The sequence below is a fragment of the Amphiura filiformis genome, unplaced genomic scaffold (assembly GCF_039555335.1).
Source record: "Amphiura filiformis unplaced genomic scaffold, Afil_fr2py scaffold_145, whole genome shotgun sequence".
NCBI classification, from domain to species: domain Eukaryota; kingdom Metazoa; phylum Echinodermata; class Ophiuroidea; order Amphilepidida; family Amphiuridae; genus Amphiura; species Amphiura filiformis.
Window position 1 is genome coordinate 38,829 of NW_027305609.1, and position 20,709 is coordinate 59,537.

A 20,709-nucleotide genomic window follows, 5' to 3' on the forward strand; every position below is an offset into this window, starting at 1 on the left:
AATTCACAATTAGCCTAACAGTTGAATAAAAAAATTCCCGGATGTGACAAATTACCGTACTCACCTATATTCAGTTAGGGAAGAGAGGGAACAAGGAAAATAAGGAAAAGTACATGTAGATAGCAACCAGTAGTGACTACAAATTTCACTAAATTAAAAATATGCATCAAAAAGTAAATAAATTAAAAAAAAATAGTGACTACATGTACAAATTTCACTAAATCAAAAATATGCATCAAAAAGTCAATAAATCAAAACTTAGTGACTATAAATTTCACTAAATTAAAAAATATGCATCAAAAAGTCAATAAATCAAAAAAAGGGGCAACAAATTTTACTAGGCCTATATCAAAAATATGCATCAAAAAGTGAACAAATCAAAATAGTGACTACAAATTTCACTAAATCAAAAAATATGCATCAAAAAGTCAATAAATCAAAAATAGGCACTTCTAATTTTACCAAATTATAGGCCTAAATGTGTTTCAAAAACTCAATAAATAAAAAATAGTGACTACAAATTTCACTTAATCAAAAATACGCATCAAAAAGTCAACAAATCAAAATAGTGACTACAAATTTCACTAAAATAATATGCATCAAAAAGTTAATAAACCAAAATAGGGAATAGGCCTACCGGTACAAATTTCACTAAATTGAAAATATGTATCAAAAAGTCAATAAATAAAAAATAGTGACTACAAATGTCACTAAATCAAAATATTCATCAAAAAGTCATTAAATCATGAATACTCAATGCAGACGCTCCAACGATCAGGTCTTGGAACATGATGACGACGATGATTTTCGACCGTGTGACGATGTTGTTGATGATGATGATGATGATGATGATAACTTGATGATGGTAAAATATTGGGGGGAACAAATCCCCCCATCCCCCCGGCAGGAGAAAGAGAAAGAGAAAAGTAGCCTCAATCAAATCATACAGTATGAACGTACCCATACATACCCCACCTGGATATCAACGACCAACTTCCAGTGATTGTCATTTAACAACCTCTTCTGATCAATGTCAAAAAATACCAACGAAAAGAAAAATAAACAAAAGGATCAGCAGGTAAAAATGTCTTATTTCTCTAAAATAAAAGAGCAGAGAAAGTCAAAGCTTCCGTCAAAGCTACACGAGGACAGTTTTCGACGTTCAAATCAACTTCGATTGTTGAAATAGATGATTTTTACGATGAAAAAATTGACGTTTTAAGCTTCTTTTAAAAAATTGGTTTTATTTAGCTTGTTAAAAAACGGGTAAAAATCGTTTTTAGCTTGTTGGATATTTTTGCTAAATACTTTAAAGCTTGACTCCTTAGATGAAACTTTTAGTTTAAGCTTGTTAGAATATTAAACCTTGATGAAATAGTAATATTTAATCCCTATATAGCGTGGGTGGTCTAAAAGTCAGGATCGCCATAATATGTACGTGTACTTCACGATAGCTTGATCGAAAAGTGGGCGATCTTTTCTTTTAGACAACGCGTACACACACACACTCGCTATTAGTATTATATTTTTATAATGGACTAAATAATTATTACATTACTTTTGCATCAAGGTTAAACAGGACGTTGATAAATGAGGGAAAATATGTGGTAAAAAACAAGGTTAAAATTACTTTTTTTAAACAAGTAAAAACAGCTATTCTGCTAGGAAGTTTTTGTCTCAAAAGTGAAAGAATTTGTATATACATGTAAATGCATGCGTGTATTTTTTTTTTTGGGGGGCTTTGGCGCCAGCCCCCGTGGTAAAAGTAGGGCGTGCAAAAAGAAGGGCGGCGGAAGATAAAGGCGGCAAAAGAGTAACATTAAAAGAAAAAGGGCGGTACTTAAGGGCAGCAAGAATAAATATGAAAATAGAAGGGCGAAAAATTATTGAAAATTAATGAAAGTATACATTTTTTACTGTCAACACGGCGGCAGCTCTAAGATCTGTGTGTATTAGGGGGGGTGTAACACCTACAAAATGTAGCATTTTGTAGATTTTTGTGAGCCGTCCTGGCTGAAAAAAAATTGGGTCAACCTTTTTGGGCTGTTGCTGCAAGGGGCGGCAAAATTTACATTTGCGTAGCCCGGGTAGGAGTGGCCACGATCGCCACTGAAATGAGGGAATTTTTTAAGAAAACATCTAAGCCGCGAATCGCGTTCTTAGTTCGCGATCATTGAGGAGCAACAAAGCGCGCCTGACTAATATCACTATCAACTATTGTGAGATAATATACACCAGAAAACCAATCAAATTACGTGAATTCTTTACAAGACGCACTCATTGAATAAGAATGTTCAATAACGTCAAAATGTTAAATAAAGATACTGGTCTAAAAGAAAAGATCGAAAAGTCTATCCTCAATCCAGGCCACTGCATGACTGGTAACCGACGATGGATATGAGGATAGAATGTGGAGCTATCTCAAAACGTGTCAGAATCAGTTAAGCATGACAGCAATGTAAAGCAATGGAAATTTGGAAGAAAACAGTGCCGATCACGATGGGTAAAGTGGCCGTAAAAGTTGCTTAAATGACACGTCGGCAAATTGTTAGCAAAAAATTAGCAAACTTTGCTTTGAAGATACATTGTACAGTATAAGTCATCAAAATAAATTTCAGTAACATTAAACTTCACAAAGAATTGTTTTAATACATTTAATACAGTAACTACATGTATCATGGATAGTTGATAGATTTCTTGATCAACACATAGCCTGACGGCTAGGATGAAGTACTCACACCCTCCATCACGTCACTACGATTTCCACTGAATTTGCCTGATTCATGATTTTGACATTGACTTTGGTCATTGCATTGACATGATTGGTACTAATATTGTAAGCTTTGCTTTGATAATGAGCTAGCTAGAAAGGCAATGAGCTAGCTAGAAACTGCTTGTGCAACTTTGCGAAAACAGGAAAGTAAAATCCCTTTTAGGCATGGTTCATTACATTTACATGCATCATCAATAGTAGATTGTGTGTGTTGTCCATCTCTAAAAATTGAAATACTGGGTTTTGTGGATATCTGACTTTATCAGCCATGCCAATGAATATCATTAAGTCAGATACCAGGTGCACAGAAACTATGTATATATTATTAACAGGATTGTTACTGTTATAGCCACTTCTCCAGCAGGAGTTGCACATTTTGGTTTCTTGTTTAATAGTAATAATCTTACTATAAATCTAGGCAAATGTTGTATCCATGTATCTACATGTACAGGGTTTGAATTCGTTTAAATATTTTGTGTAGCAGTTTTTGGCTAATTCATCATAATCGGGATACTTCCATATATAATAATATACTAAAGCACTATAAAAAGTGCTATACAAATGCAAAATTGGGTAGCAGTTACTTCAAAATGTGGAGCAAACTGCTATGCGATACAGCCGAATTCGAACCCTGTACATGTATCTATCTATCCATCTATCTATCTATCTATCTATCTATGTGAGTCCATCAAAGGCTCAGTCAGTTTTTATCCAAATGACGCGGGAGATTGAGGAATATACCAAGACGGCAGGACAAAATTTGGTACATAATGGTGCAAGAATTGGCCTTAAAATCTGTAATCGGGCAACTATATATAGGCCTCCTAGCAGCTGTTTGTTTATGGGCTATGGCAACCAACGTGTCCATATAGCTAGCAGAAAGCGTGCCGTCATTAGCGCTTCGGTGTACACGCCGCACTCCACTTGACTCGCACGCATTGGTGCGCATAGACAATTTGTGCACAGGTTATGGTATACGGGATTAGGTCTACTAAATATCGTAAAGGTACGGAAGGAAGGAAGCAAACATAAAGAAAGAAAGAAAGAAGAGAATGAAAGAGTGTAGGGTAGGGTGCATCAGATGCCCCTCATGTCAATGGCTTCATCTGTCCCTAGTCTTAAAATGTTCCTATTGTCACAAAACTAACATGTGCCAAGTTTAAATTAATTCGGAGATCGTCCTGGGGGGCCACCGAGAGCCTAAAGTTACAATGTGTGTTCCTATGTAGTAAAGTTTGTTGACCCCTGTACAATTCCAATTAGAAGCCGATCGAACAATTTAAAGTAGCTGCCATATCAAAACCGTTAGGACTTAGAAGCTCAAATCTTTTGCGCTTATAGTACTGATAATCATCTTGAATCTGTGATAAAAATTAATCACCAACAAAATGAGCATGTGTGGAATTGGCACAAGCGCCCTCGATACAAAATTTCAGTGAAATAGGCATTTTGTGGTAATTTTACCTCAAATTTTACAAATGTTGATGTCCTGGTTGTCATTACACTTTTACAAAGCAGATTTTCTGAACTTTAGATCAATATATAATACATATTAACAACTTTCAGTGTGAAATAAAGTATTATAGCACTTGGTTAAGACAGAAATTATAGATTTTCCCAAGAATATGGACTGTGGGGGCGCTTTTGACAATAAAACACACACGGTCATTTCTTTGGAGATGGATTTTCATCACAGATTCAAAGATGATTATCAGTACGCTTAGCTCCCAAGATTTGAGCTTCTAAATCCAAACGGTTTTGATATGGCAGCTACTTTAAATTGTTCGATCGGCTTCTAATTGGAATTGTACAGGGGTCAACAAACTTTACTACATAGGAACGCACATTGTAACTTTAGGCTCTCGGTGGCCCCTCAGGACGACCTCCGAATTAATTCAAACTTAATGGCACATGTTAGTTTTGTGACAATAGGAACATTTTAAGACTAGGGACAGATGAATCCATTGACATGAGGGGCATCTGATGCACGAGCTGAAAAGGAAGTAAAGAATGGACAGATTATTAACCTTTTCAGTGAAGGACGATACATGGATCTTAGGGTTTACGGGGGTACGGGGTTATGGTTTAGGGTATTTACGCTTAAGGCAATTCGGCGTGGTATTAAACACCATTTATTAGGCCCTAGGCTTATAATATAGTCTCTATCATCATGAGGCCTAATCGCTCCTGTTTACTCAACTAGCGGAGGCCCGTGCGGAGCACCCGGGGCGGAGCACAGGCATTTTGCTAGTGATGTATAACACACCAGTATGAAAAAACATAGCTTTACTGCTCAAATCTGAGTTGATTCTCATTGGGTCTAATCTCTTTGTTCATAACAGATATAAGGAAAACATACCTATAGTACCTTTATAGTGACCTGACACCTCATTTAAGTTTTCGGTCATTCCATACACTGTAAGAGGTAAATGGAATTGCATTCATACAACCAATAAAAATTGACTGGGCGGCGACAGACCATAATAACAAAACAATATGGTTTTCGTAATCAAATTGGACGCAATAACTTTCAATAAGCCTTTATTAGGTATTATTGATATTACTATAGTATTACAAAGACATGTTTGTGCTTTGCTCCTTTGCTGATATATATTTATATTATATTTACCTATATTCACTCAGTTTGGGATATTTATTATAGGCCTATCACATTAAACAGTTATATTTTGGTCATGATGAAATTATTACAGTATCATATTTTTGGTTGTCCTTTTGAATATTCCCACTTTTAAGTATGTTAATCCACATAACAAACTTCTTTCAAGTGTAACCATAAAAACCTATTCATACCCATTCAACTGATTCATACTGTTGTGTCATACTCATAAATGATAACAGCTATGTGATATATCCCAACATTCCTTGCCGTAAAAGCAACAAAAGTGCTTGTTCCGCAGTAAATACATACAAAGTACTTCACATACAAAGTTTAATTAAATTACTTGATTTGTTTAAGGGCTGGGGTATGAGCGTTTGGACAGTATTTATTTTGGGACATCAGAGCACATCAGACATATCGAATTGCATTCTGAATACGAAGAATGTCATTCTGATATCAAATAATTTTCATTTTTGAAATTCCCAATTTAATACACATTTTATGGCAAATCATTAAAAATTGATATTTTTGATATTTAACAGTACTTGAAGTAAACTTTATAAATCTGATGATTTATACTTAAAGTGTATGTAGATGGGATGAAAAGCCGACGATCAATTGAAAATTTTGACCTTTCGTATTGAAGATATGGATTTTTTTTTCCCAAAACACCAAAAAAAAAAGGTCTTTTTGGGAAAAAATCCATATCTTCAATATGAAAGGTCAAAATTTTCAATTGACCGTCGACTTTTCCTCCCTGCTACATACACTTTAAGAATATATCATTAGTTTTATATAATTTACTTCGAGGACTGTTATATATCAAAAATTTGAAAAATATCAAATTTTTATAATATGTCATAAAATTTGTACTATATTGTGATTTTCAAAAAATGAAAATTATTTGATATCAGAAAGACATGCTTCGTATTCAGAATGCAATTCGATAAGTCTGAGGTGCTCTCATGTCCTACAAAAAATACTGTCGAAACGCAATAAACGCTCATTTTAGATCCCTTAAAAAAGAAGCTCAATACTTTCATTAAGTTTTCAGAAGCTATCCACATGCCCCAATATCTGTGTGGTCTTAGTTATTTTCAGTTTTGTACATTTACTCTTCAGATCCACTGCAATGCATGCAGGGATAGTACTTATTGCTGAGAGGATCCTCATCCCCATCTGATCACAAATATATCCTACCTATCTCAATATGCAAGAGGTGTCAGGCTAATATAAAAAATGCTATAATAATAGAATGTTTTGTTCAATTTTCAGTGTGAAGTAGGTGAGCATGGAAGGTGATGATTCTATGATAGACCAAGAAGTCATGTCATTTTCTTCAGCATCATTAATAGACACCAACATGCCAATATCAACCACGCCAACAAATATCAATGCCATCATCCTCAATAGTCAGATACCGGGTGCACAGAGACTATGTACAGTCGCAGACTCAGACACATCTCCTGCAACCACAAGTCTTTCCTTAACTCATCAGGCTGGTATTAGCATGACCAATCAAGGCCAGGCTGGTGTAAGCCATCAAGACCATACTGCTGTAGGTATCACTCACCAAAGCCAAACTGGTGTAGGCATCACCCATCAAGGCCAGGCTAGTATGATAGGTATCTCCCATCAAGGCCATGCTGGTATGGGTGTCACCCGTCAAGGCCAAACTGGTATACGTAGAAGCATCACTCAACAAGGACAGGCTCGTATAATAGGCGCTGTCCATCAAGGCCAGACTGGTGTAGGCATCCCTCATCAAGGCAAGGCTATGGTAGGTGTTGTCCATCAAGGCCAGACTGGGGTAGGCATCCCCCACCAAGGCAAGACTATGGTAGGTGTTGCCCATCAAGGACAAACTGGTGTTGTTGTCACCCATCATGGGCAAACTGGTGTTGTTGTCTCCCATCAAGACCAGTCTGGTGTAGTTGTCACTCATCAAGGACATGCTGGTATAGGCACCCATCAAGGCCAGGCTGCTATTGGTATCAGCCATCAAGGTCAAACTGGTATAGTAGATGTCACCCGTCAAGGCCAGTCAGGTGTAGTTGTCACCCATCAAGGACATGCTGGTATAGGTACCAATCAAGGTCAGGCTGCTATAGGCATCGGCCATCACGGTCAAACTGGTATAGTTGATGTCACCCGTCAAGGCCAGTCAGGTGTAGTTGTCACCCACAATGGCCAGTCCGGTGTAGTCGTCACCCATCAAGGCCAGTCTGGTGTAGTTGTCACTCATCAAAATCAACCTAGTGTAGGTATTTCTCAAGCTCAAATGCCAATCATCAGTACTGCTGGGACTACTTTGAGATTGCCACAAATTGTAGCTGTTGAAGGAGGTATCAAACCAGATATATCATTATGTTCCAGAGTTTTGAAATCTTTCAGTGATCAGGACCAAGCCAGCTCAGATTTGGAAGTGCAATCAGTTATGTTTCCCGGTAAGGTTCTAGATAATTAAGTAATATAATACCGTAAAAGCTCGATAGTTTGCATATGTGGTTACTATCGAGCGTTTTTAAAACATGCAAACATGAAGTGCACCATCCACAAAAGTGTAAATGGTTTTGAGCAAATCATCGATACACATAGTTATACGAACAAGTAACCCTGCAAATGTGTGTCTCAACCCGGAGCGCCAGACTTTGATACAATTTCATGTTTTCAAAAGCGCTCGATAGTAAGCACATGCTAACTATGGAGTTTTCACGGTAATACATTAGGTAGAGTATGTCACTTATTATATAACAAATTATGAGAAGGATAATATAGTCTGGGTCATCTGAAGATGTGTGATCCAACACCTGAATAAATAAATCACTATTCACCCAAGAAATTATTGAATCAGTCCAAGATCGCAAATCAGAATAACAGAAAACCTTGTTTAAAAATAGTGTCAGGCAAACCTATATGCCTAGTTTACAAAACCAGAGACATGTTTCACAGTAATGCCCACACCATACTAGCAAGATCACTGTACCATTTTCCAACCTGATGTGGTGTGGCACACAGTGGCATGGACGTCAGTGCGCAACTACTGCACATTATATTGGGATGCAGCCTCAAATGCGAGCATTTGCTTAAAACGCTATACAAATGCACGACCTTATAGTTGCTGCATAAATGCTCGAGCCAAACAGCTGCCTCAACACGTTGAAGTCACTGCCACATCAAAGTGAAAAATGGTAAAGTGATGAAATGCTAGTAGTGCTACAAGTACAATACTCCCAACCTAATACATTTCAGTTGTGGCTAATGCAGGAATGAGAATTTTTAGTTTTAAAACTGAATTTTAACTGAAAGTTAAAATTTCCCCAACTTTATTTAATTTCAGCCTGTTTTTGGTACTTTTTGCCCAATTTCACACAGATTTTCACTTTTTTCATTTTTTTTTGAGAGTGCAGTCTCATGCCTGCTAATGATATCATTATACTGAAGTGATCTGGTTATGGATGCTAGGGTATACTATAATCAAATAAAACTGGAACTCTGCGAACGCTAGTGGCTCCGTGATAAACACATACTGAATATAGGGCAGTTCAGAAGAAAGTATGCACACGCCTTACACTGCGTACACGCTTAGTACACTACATGGACGCAACACGCATGTTCCAGTTTGGCCAAGAAATACATGTACTTAATTTGATTATAGCAACTTCTGATGTGATATATGATATCAAGGAGCAACAGATGTAGATGGGAATAGGCCATACAAAATGCTACACTCCTTGCGATGATCACAAGTGGGTCCAGCTTGGTATGTAAACTTGTGCCTCTTATTGTTGTGTATAAACCAATCTCATGTTTACATTGCTGCATATTATTATTTTTTATAACAGAAACCAGAGGTTTGCTGCCAACAGTGAAACGCATCTGTCCCAGTAGATCATCATCATCAAGTAAATCAAGTAAATCCAGCTACTCACCAATGAGGGTAGGTATGGCTTGTGAGGTCAGGGGTCACATGCACTGTAACCCAGTGCTGTACGGTGCAAAACCTGATTGAGCAGCCAATGGCTCCTAACTTTATAAATTTAGGCGCCCAAATTTTGCTCCCAGGTAAAAAATCTGAGGTGCCAACTGAACAGCCATGTGCGTTGAATGTTCATAGCTGCTGTACTCAATCTACATACAGCATGTAGCCTACTAGTGTAGGCCTATATGTTTTCCAGGAAGTCCCCATTGAGACATGATAAATGCATATATTCATAGCATACATTCATACTCTTGAATGCTACATTATATACGGTACATGTTTTTGCATTTGCTGGCGATTAAAAGCTTCAATAGTTGGTCGCCATTGGCGCCAGGGATTGAATATTTAGTCGCCATTAGAAAAAATCTAGTCGCCAATGCGCCTAAAATGGTCGCACCATACAGCACTGCTGTAACCTCACAAAATCATTAAGCTCTAATTCAATTTATAGACCCTTTTTCCGCACTTCACCAATTGGTATCAATTTTCTTTTTTAACCGAAGCACAAAACACAGTTTAATTTTGCAATTATAATGTAGATCAACATCATGTAGCCAGTCATTGTTTAAATTTGGCAAAATTTTATTAAATATATTTTGCATTTGTGTACACTTTTGATATAAATACAACAGATAGTAGACTATCACAGGTCTTAATCTAATTTCTCCATCACCAATAGTTGTGACTTTAACAATAGTGTACTTAGTCAGGCCTTGCCGTTTAGATTTTAAAGGCGAGTGGTTAATCACTCGCTGGCATGAAGCTAGGCGAGTGGTTGTATTTTCACAAATACCACTTATTTGGGTATAATAATGTTGAAATGGCTGATTTTGGGAGATTCGCAGCGAGTGATATTTAGTGTCTGTGGCGAGTGGAAAATTACTCACTAGAAATCAAGTTTGGGCGAGCGGTGGCAAGTGAGAGCGATCACACACCTCAAATGACAAGGCCTGCTAAGGTCATGTTACTTTAGTCGATATATTGTTGAATCAATACTAGAATATGCAGTATGATATTTTGAACCTGGTTCTCATTCACTTTCATTCTGTCTTGCCACTAACTTCAGCTAAATATTTTATTACTAATATTAAGCTATTTGGCTACATAATTCATCTTTTGATATTTTTTGTTATTTTTCAGCAACCAACAACACTCACAAATGCCAAAAGAGGGAATGTTCAAACAACAACCCCAACATTTTTACCAGGTGAGAGTTGCTTAGCATCCATTATGTTTACAATGATACATCCTTTAACACTTGAAAGTTGAACGGAACAAGTACAGTCAAATGCAGAAACATCCTAGGAACAAGCAATATGAAATAAATGAAAGGATAATGGGACCCTTCCGTGGAATCATTGGATGGGAAAATGTACTTTTCCCAACAAAGAAATACATAACAAATCTTGGCAATTTTGTAATCTCTGTTTAAAATTTGCCTCAATTTCCAAGTAACTCCATGCATGTGTGACATTCAAGGATGTGGGATGTTCATTTTAGTTGTCCCAGGTAAACAAATAGCACACTTGAATGGTCAGGTAAGAAACTACCTCTGAAGAGTCCCTCATCATCATCATCATCATCATCAGTCGGCTGCGGAGCAGGCGACTACAAGCTTTCTCCAACTAATGCGATCTTGGGCAAGCAAAACAATTTTGTTTGGCTGCAGCATCCCTTCAGTATCTCCCAGGAGGTGCTGGACATACTGTAAGTACAGTGTGCGCTGCCGTCCCGGTTTCCTCTTCCCATGTGGTGGAATATAAAGCGCATATTCTTTCACAGGCTCGCCATCTTCAAGACGCAGTATATGGCCGAGAAATTTGAGTTGATGAATCTTGACTCTGGCAACCAGTGGAGTGGCGTTGGTCAGGTTGTAGATGGTTTCGTTTGGAATCCAATCCACACACTTGATGTTTAACATGACTCTGTAGCAAGATGTTGCAAATGCATTGATCTTGTTTTCCATGTCCTTGGTAATTACCCATGACTCGCACCCGTACAGAAAGACAGTAACACACGTTGTCTGAAACAGCTTGATTTTTGTTTCGATTGGCAGGGACGGGCTTCTCCAAAGGCGTTCCAGTTTCCAGAAAGCTGCCCAGGCTAGTGCTTTTCTTCTTTTTAAGCTCATCATGAGTGTGTGTCCTCCATATTCTACTTAAGCAAAAAAGAAGTTGTAGGCGGAAACTTAACCCTCACCCACCTGCAGCTTCTCCAGAACAAATGTGCCAGACTCATCTTCAGAGAGCTCAAATATACTCATACTTCTCCTTTGCCTCACCGTCTGCACTGGTTTCCAGTTGCTAAACGTGTCCAGTTCCACACTCTTGTCCATGTTTATAAGGTTCTTGCTTCATCTACACCTGAATACCTGTCCTCTTCCCTTCACACCCGTCATTCTGGATACTCATTGCGCTCTACTGCTGCCACTTGCCTTTCCATTCCCAGATTCCACAAGTTAGCTGGTGACAGAGTATTTTCCATCATTGCCCCTGTTTCACACATTTGTGACTCTGCCAATGTCCAAACCTTCAAGAAGAACCTGAAAACTCACATATTCACCTGATGTTTAGTAGCTCGTGTATTTTTCCTTTTCTATAGCGCTTTGTTTCTTCATTTAAAAAGTGCTCTTGAAGTCTGTGTATTATTATTATTTATTATATGTGACACGATCTGGTCCATGGGGGCCAAAGAAGGCATTTTTGACAATTGAGTTACTGTAAGTATTTCATTAAACACACAATAGGCCATCATATACTAAAAACACCAAAGGTCTAGCTTAATTGGTTCTAAAGTTCTTAAGTTTTTTGTCTATTTTCTTATTTATTTTATTGTTTTTTACTCCATATTTTTAAGTACAATGTATATCTCAGTTTCAAATTTGCCGCCTTTGACCCACATGGACCAGATTGTGTCACATATGTTGAGGAGTACGTATATGGTATACCCATCATTAAAAATCAATTTATAGTGCACAATGCCAATCCCAGAAGGTGCAATATTCTATAAATCATTTAGTGTCATTTAAAGCGCCAGGTAAAAATCTGGAAAATAACAAGTTAAGACTGCGCTTGGAACCATCATGATGACAAGTGATACTTGTTTGAGTAAATGTTGTGGTCACCTTGAGATAAATGCTACTCATACAAATGCTTTATGTATATCCATTATGCAGTGTCAAGGGTTAGCAACTTTTGTTTCATCAGCTAGTTATTTTAACTACATAAACCAGACACACATTCCATTTGGGGTGCACAACGATCTAGCCCTTTAAGAATGCAGCATTTAATAGGAGCATAACCTTAATTTCTTACATGTAGAAATACCATCACACCCTGGATCAGTTTTCTGAATTTTTGTATGAGTAAAGTTGGATAAGCAGATAGATTTTTCCACTTGAGCAAACACACAAATTCTGTGGGCCTGAATACATGTACATTAACACACACACTATTGCTCCAAAGTTGAGCACCTAATGGATAGAGCTAACTTGACAGTTGGTAGCACTGTCAAATGCCTTCACACCTAATGAATTGGGTTTTTTTTTGCAGAGGATATGACCATCCATCAGTTAGCTGCTCAAGGAGAATTGTCATTACTAAGTGAAAGAATGGAGAGCTTGGAAATGGAAAAAGTTGACAAAACTGATGTTCAGGTAAGTCAAACAGTAAAACATAGGCCTATATGACAGAGGTGGATCCACATAGGACAAAATCCAGTGCACCTCCTTAATCATAGGAAATTATGCTAAAAAAAAGAAAAATCATTCCAAATCAGCTCAATTCAGCCAATTCTAACCTATCTGCACCCCTCCCCCATTGACAATCCTGGATGCGCACCTGTATGAATATAGCAAATACTTTTTATTTCTAATGTACCCAAATTCTGCCCAATAACATTGATATTTTTTTCAACAACCTTTTAAGCATTTTTTGTTAGAAAATTGATAACATTGATAGTTTGTGTCATGAAATATATGCAGTGTACGCTCGTATGTCTATCTTTGTATGATTTTGTTGCATATGAAAAAGACTGACTGACAACTTTTTTAATAATATGAATAATAAAAAATTTTTTTTAATGAAATGTGTTATACTTGTCTGATTTTTGATAATTTTTGAGCGTAAATAATAGTTCTTCATGTATTTACTGAATTTTTTATACCCCAGTCAACTTAAAATTAAATGAAATATAAATTTGCTGAAAGTATCAAGTATCAAGTTCACACAAAGTTATAATGTTGAGGCTTCAAATAGATGAAAATTATGTAATTATATTTCCTTGTATTCAGATTTGTAGTCAGTACTACTGTAGTCTGTTGTCCTTCGATAAAGTAATTAAATTTTTTTTTATTGCATAGGGTTACACACCATTAATGTGGGCCTGCGCACACGACCAAATAGACATCATTGAATACTTGATACGGTATGGTGCCGACGCATCCAAAGTAAGCATAGAAGGAGAGTGCGCCCTCTCATTTGCGAGTAGTAATGGCAATGTGGATGTGGTACGCTTGTTATTAGCAGAGAATATAGATGTTAATAATTATGACTGGGTAAGTTTAATATATGTTTATTTTTGTGATTTTGTTTACAGGCTTTTACCTATTACTGTGCAAGTGGTGATTTTCACTGGTGTAATTTTTTTGCTTTTTACTGACTTTGACCTACTTTCCTTGTTTTTAAATTCACATTTTGAAGATCTGGAAAGTTTTTCTCAACTTTCGTGCAAAGACTTATATAAATGAAGAAACATATTTGTGTGTTTTAACTTTTATGGTAGCTGTCTGTGATGGGAGCAAAAAATGTGAACATTTATATGGTCCACAAGAATGTCCACTTTTACAGTATTGTATTGCTGTGTTGTTGATGAGGTTGAAATGTTAGCTAACTCCACTCTGGTGGTTTATTCTTACAGCATTTATTAGCTGTAATAATATTAATATTCATGTTCATCAGCTTGATGTAAATACAGTGGCATAGTGTGGTCATCATATGGGGGGCACCGCACTGACCAATGATTGTGGGGGCACCTGGTCTGATTGGGGGGCACAAGCAGTCATTTTCCTATGGGATTTTAAAAATTTCAGACCGATGGGGGGACACACCCCTTGCCCCTATGATGCTATGCCACTGTGTAAATATTCATGTGCAACAGGTTTTATCTGGGCACAATCAATAATGTACTACTACATAGCGGGATATTTAACAGTGTTAATTTGTCATGATTTTATTTTTAGAGGAGTTTTGCCATTTCTTGTATTGGTGGTTGTAAACAGCTGTACACATAAAAGCGTATGGGTCGAAAGTATATGGGGTTTTGAAGTCGCAGTTTTGAAATTTACCACAAAAAGAGTGAAAATAAGAACCTCACAAAAGTAATAGTATGTACATTTCAAGACTTGAAGTTGAAGCAATTTTTTATGATATTAGCAATATGTGGATCCTGGGTTTCTCTCCAAGAAGTCTGGTTGACTGAAATTCCATCCCACAAATCAATATGCAGGGTGCTAACAGCATGTTCATTGGGACCCCATGCATACAAATCAGCAAGCAAAGCACAGCGTGTTCATTAGCACCCCACACTCACAATCAGCAAGCTCTGTACAGTGTGTGTTTGCCATTCAACGCATGCTACAGGTTGTTCCAGGATACGCAATGACGAGGTAATTTCGGTCAAACTGGCTTCCGGTGGGAAACCCCAGGATCCAGGTATAGCGTTTGATCATGGTTTGTTTAGACTTGGACAAGTGTGCAAATACATTGATCATGCAGGGCTTTACAATATCAGACTGGCATATTAAGTGACATATTTGGTGAAGAAAAATTATGTGACAAAGCTTTCTTGAACCCGCTTTGAACTTTAAGGGTCTATAGTTCCTCTCAGCTTAAGATTGGTAAGGATGCACCATAACAGCATGTGTTGGGTTGCATAGCAGTGAAATGCATGCACCGTTCTCAGATTCACAGAATAAAACACTTGCATGTAAAGGCAGCAAAGTTAATTGCATGCAGATATGCTTATCAGGATCTTAGCTAGAAATTGAGGGTTGCCCGTCATTTGAATAAAATTGCCTGTCCTAATTTGACCTTTAAAACATTTACCAGACATCTATAGCCCATTGGGGGTTCAAAGAGTTCAAATATGTGCTGATATGGCCTTGTTCTTCAAATTGGGTCTACAAAAAAGGTCAATTAGGTTCTCAAAACATACAATTTATAATATAGCATCTGTCAAAGGCATTAATTTTGCCCGTCCCAGGAGCAAACTGGCAGTCTAAAATGACGGCCAGACGGGTGGTTAGCTAAGACCCTGATGCTTATCCCAATTCAAAATGTTAAGGTAAACCTTATAGTACTAAATTACTATTACAGATTTTAGACTTTTTGTCATTGTCTTATTTCAGAATGGTGGTACTCCCTTATTATATGCTGTATATAACAACCATCCCAAATGTTGTGAACTACTGTTACAAGCTGGTGCTGATATGACGATAGAAACTGATGGTGGACATACACCTTTAAGTCTTGCTCTGGCATTAGGACATAAAGGAGGTGAGGAAAGACAATGATTTCACAATCTTTTTTCCCTTGATGGGTCAATTTCATCATTTTGTGGGGTTTAGCGGTGACTGAATGATCTTTTTCAGCATTCACCACACTACGAAATTCCTATTTCTGCCGACCCCAGAGGTACACTGCTGCCAAACTACTTCATGGGTACTCTAGAATACCTGCATGGGTACTCTAACACACATCGGAATCACACATACACTATACAAGCTGGTACTGGATTGGTACTGCACTGGTAGTAGCCACAAAGTACATGTAGTTGTGGGCAGCAGTGTACCTTTGGGGTCAGCAGCAATAGCAATCTGATTGAATCTCAGTATGAATCTGCGTAAGCTTAAGGTCAAACACTGTGCCGGCATCATCTAAGTGCGTGCACTCCTGAGGGCATACTCAGGCATGAGACATTACAATCTATGTATTATTATCTATGGGAGTTCATGTACAGTTTTTCTCAAGTCACTTGAGGGATATTGACCAGGATTGCATTCACATGATGAATGCGTAATAATGCAGGTTTTGGCCAATATCTTTTTGATGGGAAAATTGGAGATAAGCCTACCAATTGGACGTCTTTGAAGAATCCACACTTGATAAATGCCAAGATCTCTGGATGTTAATTTGCATGCTTTTCTGGATTTATGCCGGTCATGACTGTTGGAAATTCTTTAATATGCCTCAGTGTTTTTCAGTATTATGTGATATGATCAAGCTAAATGTGTCGTTTGTTGATAACATTTATTTTGAGATATACATATAGGGGATAATAGTAAACGAAATGACCATACCGTATTTGTCGAATTGTATGTCCAATCGTAATGACATTTTTCATCAAAATGAAAGTCTTACAGTTAAATGATAACAACAATTGTATACATTGCATTTCTATGCTTGGTTTCACCCCAAGTTTGGTAGTGAAGTAGGTGCATAATTTGCTGGTCGAAATATTTTTAAATACTGCGAATAATTAAAATCATGTGCCCTAACCTTACCCAGCAGAGAATATACACATGGGTGTAAGGATGCTTGCCTTACTACCACATAAAAGCACAAGTGTCACTACCAAACGCAAGGGTGAAATGAAGTGGACAGCTGTCTTCACATCTTTAATGTATCCATTATTCTTCTTTATTTCAGTGCAACAAGTCATAGAAAAACACATGCTGGGATTACTGCAGAGAGTATAGCATACGGCCACAGGACATGTGCAAGGAAGGTACTGACATTGAGTGAATGAATTTGTAAGAAACTATGACAGTATTATAAGTGCCCAGTTGCTCAGGGTGTAAAATTGTGAAACTTCCCTAACAGTCCATTAATAATTTAGTTTATAAACAACCTCAATAATTTTGATTTGATCTTAGAGGTCTGGGAAAAGGTTAATTACTTCCAGACATAAGGTAAGCACTTGGTATTAGTCAATTGCACGGTCATCTCAAAACGAGGTTCTACCAGCGCAAAGTGTGTGCTGTGTGTGCATACGCCTGTCAAATAATGCTTTAATTACCTTCTTAATAAAAATTCCTTTAAAAGGAATAGGGCGGGCAAATGAAAAATTGTCAAGAGAAATGAAAGAATGAGTAATTCTTCACAATTAAAAACAGGGAAAATATGACACAACATCGATTTCCAATGGGGGAATAACACAAAGTTAAAAGAGTTTTTAACTTTATACGTTTATACGTTTGTTATTCCCCCATTGGAGGTTGTGTCATATTTTCCCTGATTTTAATCTTATCTATTGCTTATCCTTTGTTCTCTGCTGGTCAGTTGGAACAGATTTTCCCTGTTTTTATATTAACCCTTCACATCATAACAGAAGACGTTTTATGTTAACATTTTATATAAAACATTGCTATAAAACTTCGATATTATTTTTTAACTGTGTAACTTTATTATGATTAACATAACTGTATTTCAAAGCGTCAAACTATATCATTATTTTGTCCCAACAAAAATAATCCAGGGAATAAAATATTCATTCATATGTTTATTTATTTTATTCAACCTGGGCCATTTCTACTGGAGCACATGCATTCTAATAATTTGTCTATAATACCTTATACAAGCATCAGCAACCACTATTTGTCACAAGATTTGAAAAGTAAATAGCCTATGTACACACTGAACACAATGCACATACAAGCTGTATTTAAGTACATGCGAAGCTGTCAGTACAGTATAAAATGATATATGACCTTCACGATGCTATTAATTTAGCCCAAAGATTAGGAAAACTAGCAAAACTGGTGAACTGGTACTGTTCAAATAAAAACATCTGCAAATCTTGCTGCAATTTCCAAATAGTATTTCTATTACTTAAATAATTATTTTTGTTATTTCTTTTAATACAAACACATTACCGCCTATGCCGACTTTATCGTATTATTTACATATCAAAATCAAGTAATAATTACAAAACTTGCCGTAAACTATCACCTCTGTGGGTGTTTGGGATATAACCGGCACGAATATTTTCTCAACACTGCGGCATGTGAAAAAGTAGGTCAATAGTCAGCACCCGCCCAAAAACCTTCTGGCATGTTGCTAGAAAATGTGAGAAACAAAAATGCACATTTTCCGCATGGCTTTGCAGGGAGAACCTCCTTTTGGTAGCAAGATGGCAGATCTGTGCAAAGGGCGAATAAATAATGAGTGAATGCTGGTTGAATACCATGGTAAGCCAGTGGAAATGTGTGGAAAACAAAGTGGATTATGTGGACAAAAATGTCATTTCATTTGAAATCCATACACCTATGGGAGACATGACCTTAACCCTCACCCTACTAAAACTTGCTAAATCTCCCTAGGAAAACCACTCTGCATGCATGTATTCCTTGTGATGCCATGACACAATCAGCCTAAGTCATATATACCAACAGAATCACTGGCCAGACCCGCGAAACAGGTCAGTGATCTTCTGCTTGTCATGCGTGGGTCTGAGGTTTGAATCCTGGGGGTACCAAGTGACTTATTTGTGCATCTTCTCTCCTTTTTTGTTTCTTCTTTTCCTTCCAATAGCAAAAAAGCATGGGTTCCTTTAGGGTTAAAAGCTTCCACACAAGGAGTATAAATTTTAAAATTGGGTTACCTGAATGGGTGACTTTATTTGAAATTGACACACCCTGTGTGGGAGATTCAAGTCATGAAAATTGTGGAAGATGCTAATAAAATTGTGTGTTTGTTGGTGATTTTGGTTGTAAATCACTTGGGATGTATTATTTGCCACACAAAGCTATTGATTGACTGTGACAAATCAGAACCTACTCTCCAAGTTACACAAACTGTCATTTGAGTGAATTTACAAGTCTTTTCATGAGGCATGTGAAAATCTGAGTAGCCATTTTGGTTCACTTTGTGTGACAAACTTTTTCTGAATAGTGAATTGGTTATTGCATTACCATAGAGGTATTAAGGGAAATCATGAGGTACATCTCCCTGTTGTGAATTGATAATTGTATTACCATACAGGTACAAAAGGAAATCATATGAGGTACATATTCAGTGAATATGTGTTGTGAACTACTGCACAGTGTCTACTAATTGAGCCCTTTTTGGTAATAATCCAAATTAATATAAGATAAATTGTAGTAAAATTGTTATTGCAACCTATGGGTGTTTCCCCTAAAAATGTCGCAACACACAAACTCTTGCATGATTATTTGAAAGGAGGTTCCCATCTTTCATGAAATAGCTTTAAATTGTAAACAAAGTTAAATGATCAAATTAAATTACTCAAAGCAAATCACATTATGCAGCACCTTTAAGCATGCATGTGCATTTGTACGCCAGTACTTTGAGTAAGCGCTAGTTTGAAGCTGCGGCCAATGTAATACGCACTGATGTCACTGCCACATCAAGGTGAAAAATGATACAGTACAATTCTAGCACAACAGCGGGGTATCAGGGGGCAGTTGTCAGGCGGCATTGGGGCTAGGGGAAAAGATGAGATGTTTCCCAGTGAGATAATACAAAATAAAGCACACAGGTATGTATAATGTTGATAAGCATTCTGCCATGTAATATAAACCACACACAAATTTTCATGTTAGGGAGCTTTAAACTCTGAGAAATTAATTAGTTAAAAATGCTGTATTTTTTTAGGATGAAATCAAAACTTGACCGGCAGTTGACTGCTGGTACCATCCGGTTCTGTCCGGTTTCCATTGTTTAGAACAATAGAAACAGGACGGAATTGGCGGTCAACCGCCGGTCGAGTTTTGATTTCATCCCGTATACCAAATTGTGTGTTTTTATTACTTTCTACTTTCCATCCTAAGATGTAGAGTTTCTTATAGTTTGAGTGAATAATTATGAAGTTCAGCACTTTCTTAATGCATTTCTGAGAGTATAGCCATGTTAAACTTGCCAAAAGATGGGTAATTTTGGTAGATTTATTGCTCAGAAGGTGGAGGTGGCCTGCCTGATAAAAGAATGTTGAGTATTTTCAATGGTGCTGATGAAGTAGTTTTGGATCTATTTGAGTTGATCAGATGTACAATGGAATATGCAAAGACTGCCTTGTGTAATTGTGTTGTCAATATTGTTATTTTAATTTATGAGATACACTTGTCATTGGTAGGTTAAAGGCACATTCAGTGATTTGCTCATCCAGACTATCGTAAAAATCATCAAAATTCAGATGTTGGTACCGGATTGTCATAGATGTGCTAACATAGCCTGCTAGTAGAGTTTCAGTAGAAAGCTGTGTATTTAAGACAAAATGGGCATTTACATGAATCGGTAATTAATATACTGACAGTAT

General features: G+C 37.1%; 1 protein-coding gene across 1 annotated transcript; it reads left to right on the top strand.

Moving 5' to 3' along the window:
* The first annotated feature begins 1,011 nt into the window (after nt 1-1,011).
* LOC140145127 (uncharacterized) lies at nt 1,012-17,762 on the top strand. Its single transcript, XM_072166903.1, has 8 exons — nt 1,012-1,078; nt 6,669-7,840; nt 9,239-9,333; nt 10,516-10,582; nt 12,927-13,030; nt 13,736-13,930; nt 15,782-15,929; nt 17,082-17,762. The coding sequence occupies exons 2-8, from the start codon at nt 6,685-6,687 to the stop codon at nt 17,129-17,131; spliced, it is 1,815 nt and encodes a 604-aa protein (XP_072023004.1). The 5' UTR covers nt 1,012-1,078; nt 6,669-6,684; the 3' UTR covers nt 17,132-17,762.
* The last annotated feature ends 2,947 nt before the right edge of the window (nt 17,763-20,709 follow it).

Coding starts and splice junctions, on each gene's coding strand:
- LOC140145127 (XM_072166903.1), top strand. CDS start 6,685: ATGGAAGGTGATGATTCTATGATAGACCAAGAAGTCATGTCATTTTCT. Junction 13,931..15,781: donor ATGTTAATAATTATGACTGG/GTAAGTTTAATA, acceptor GTCTTATTTCAG/AATGGTGGTACTCCCTTATT. Junction 15,930..17,081: donor GGCATTAGGACATAAAGGAG/GTGAGGAAAGAC, acceptor TCTTTATTTCAG/TGCAACAAGTCATAGAAAAA.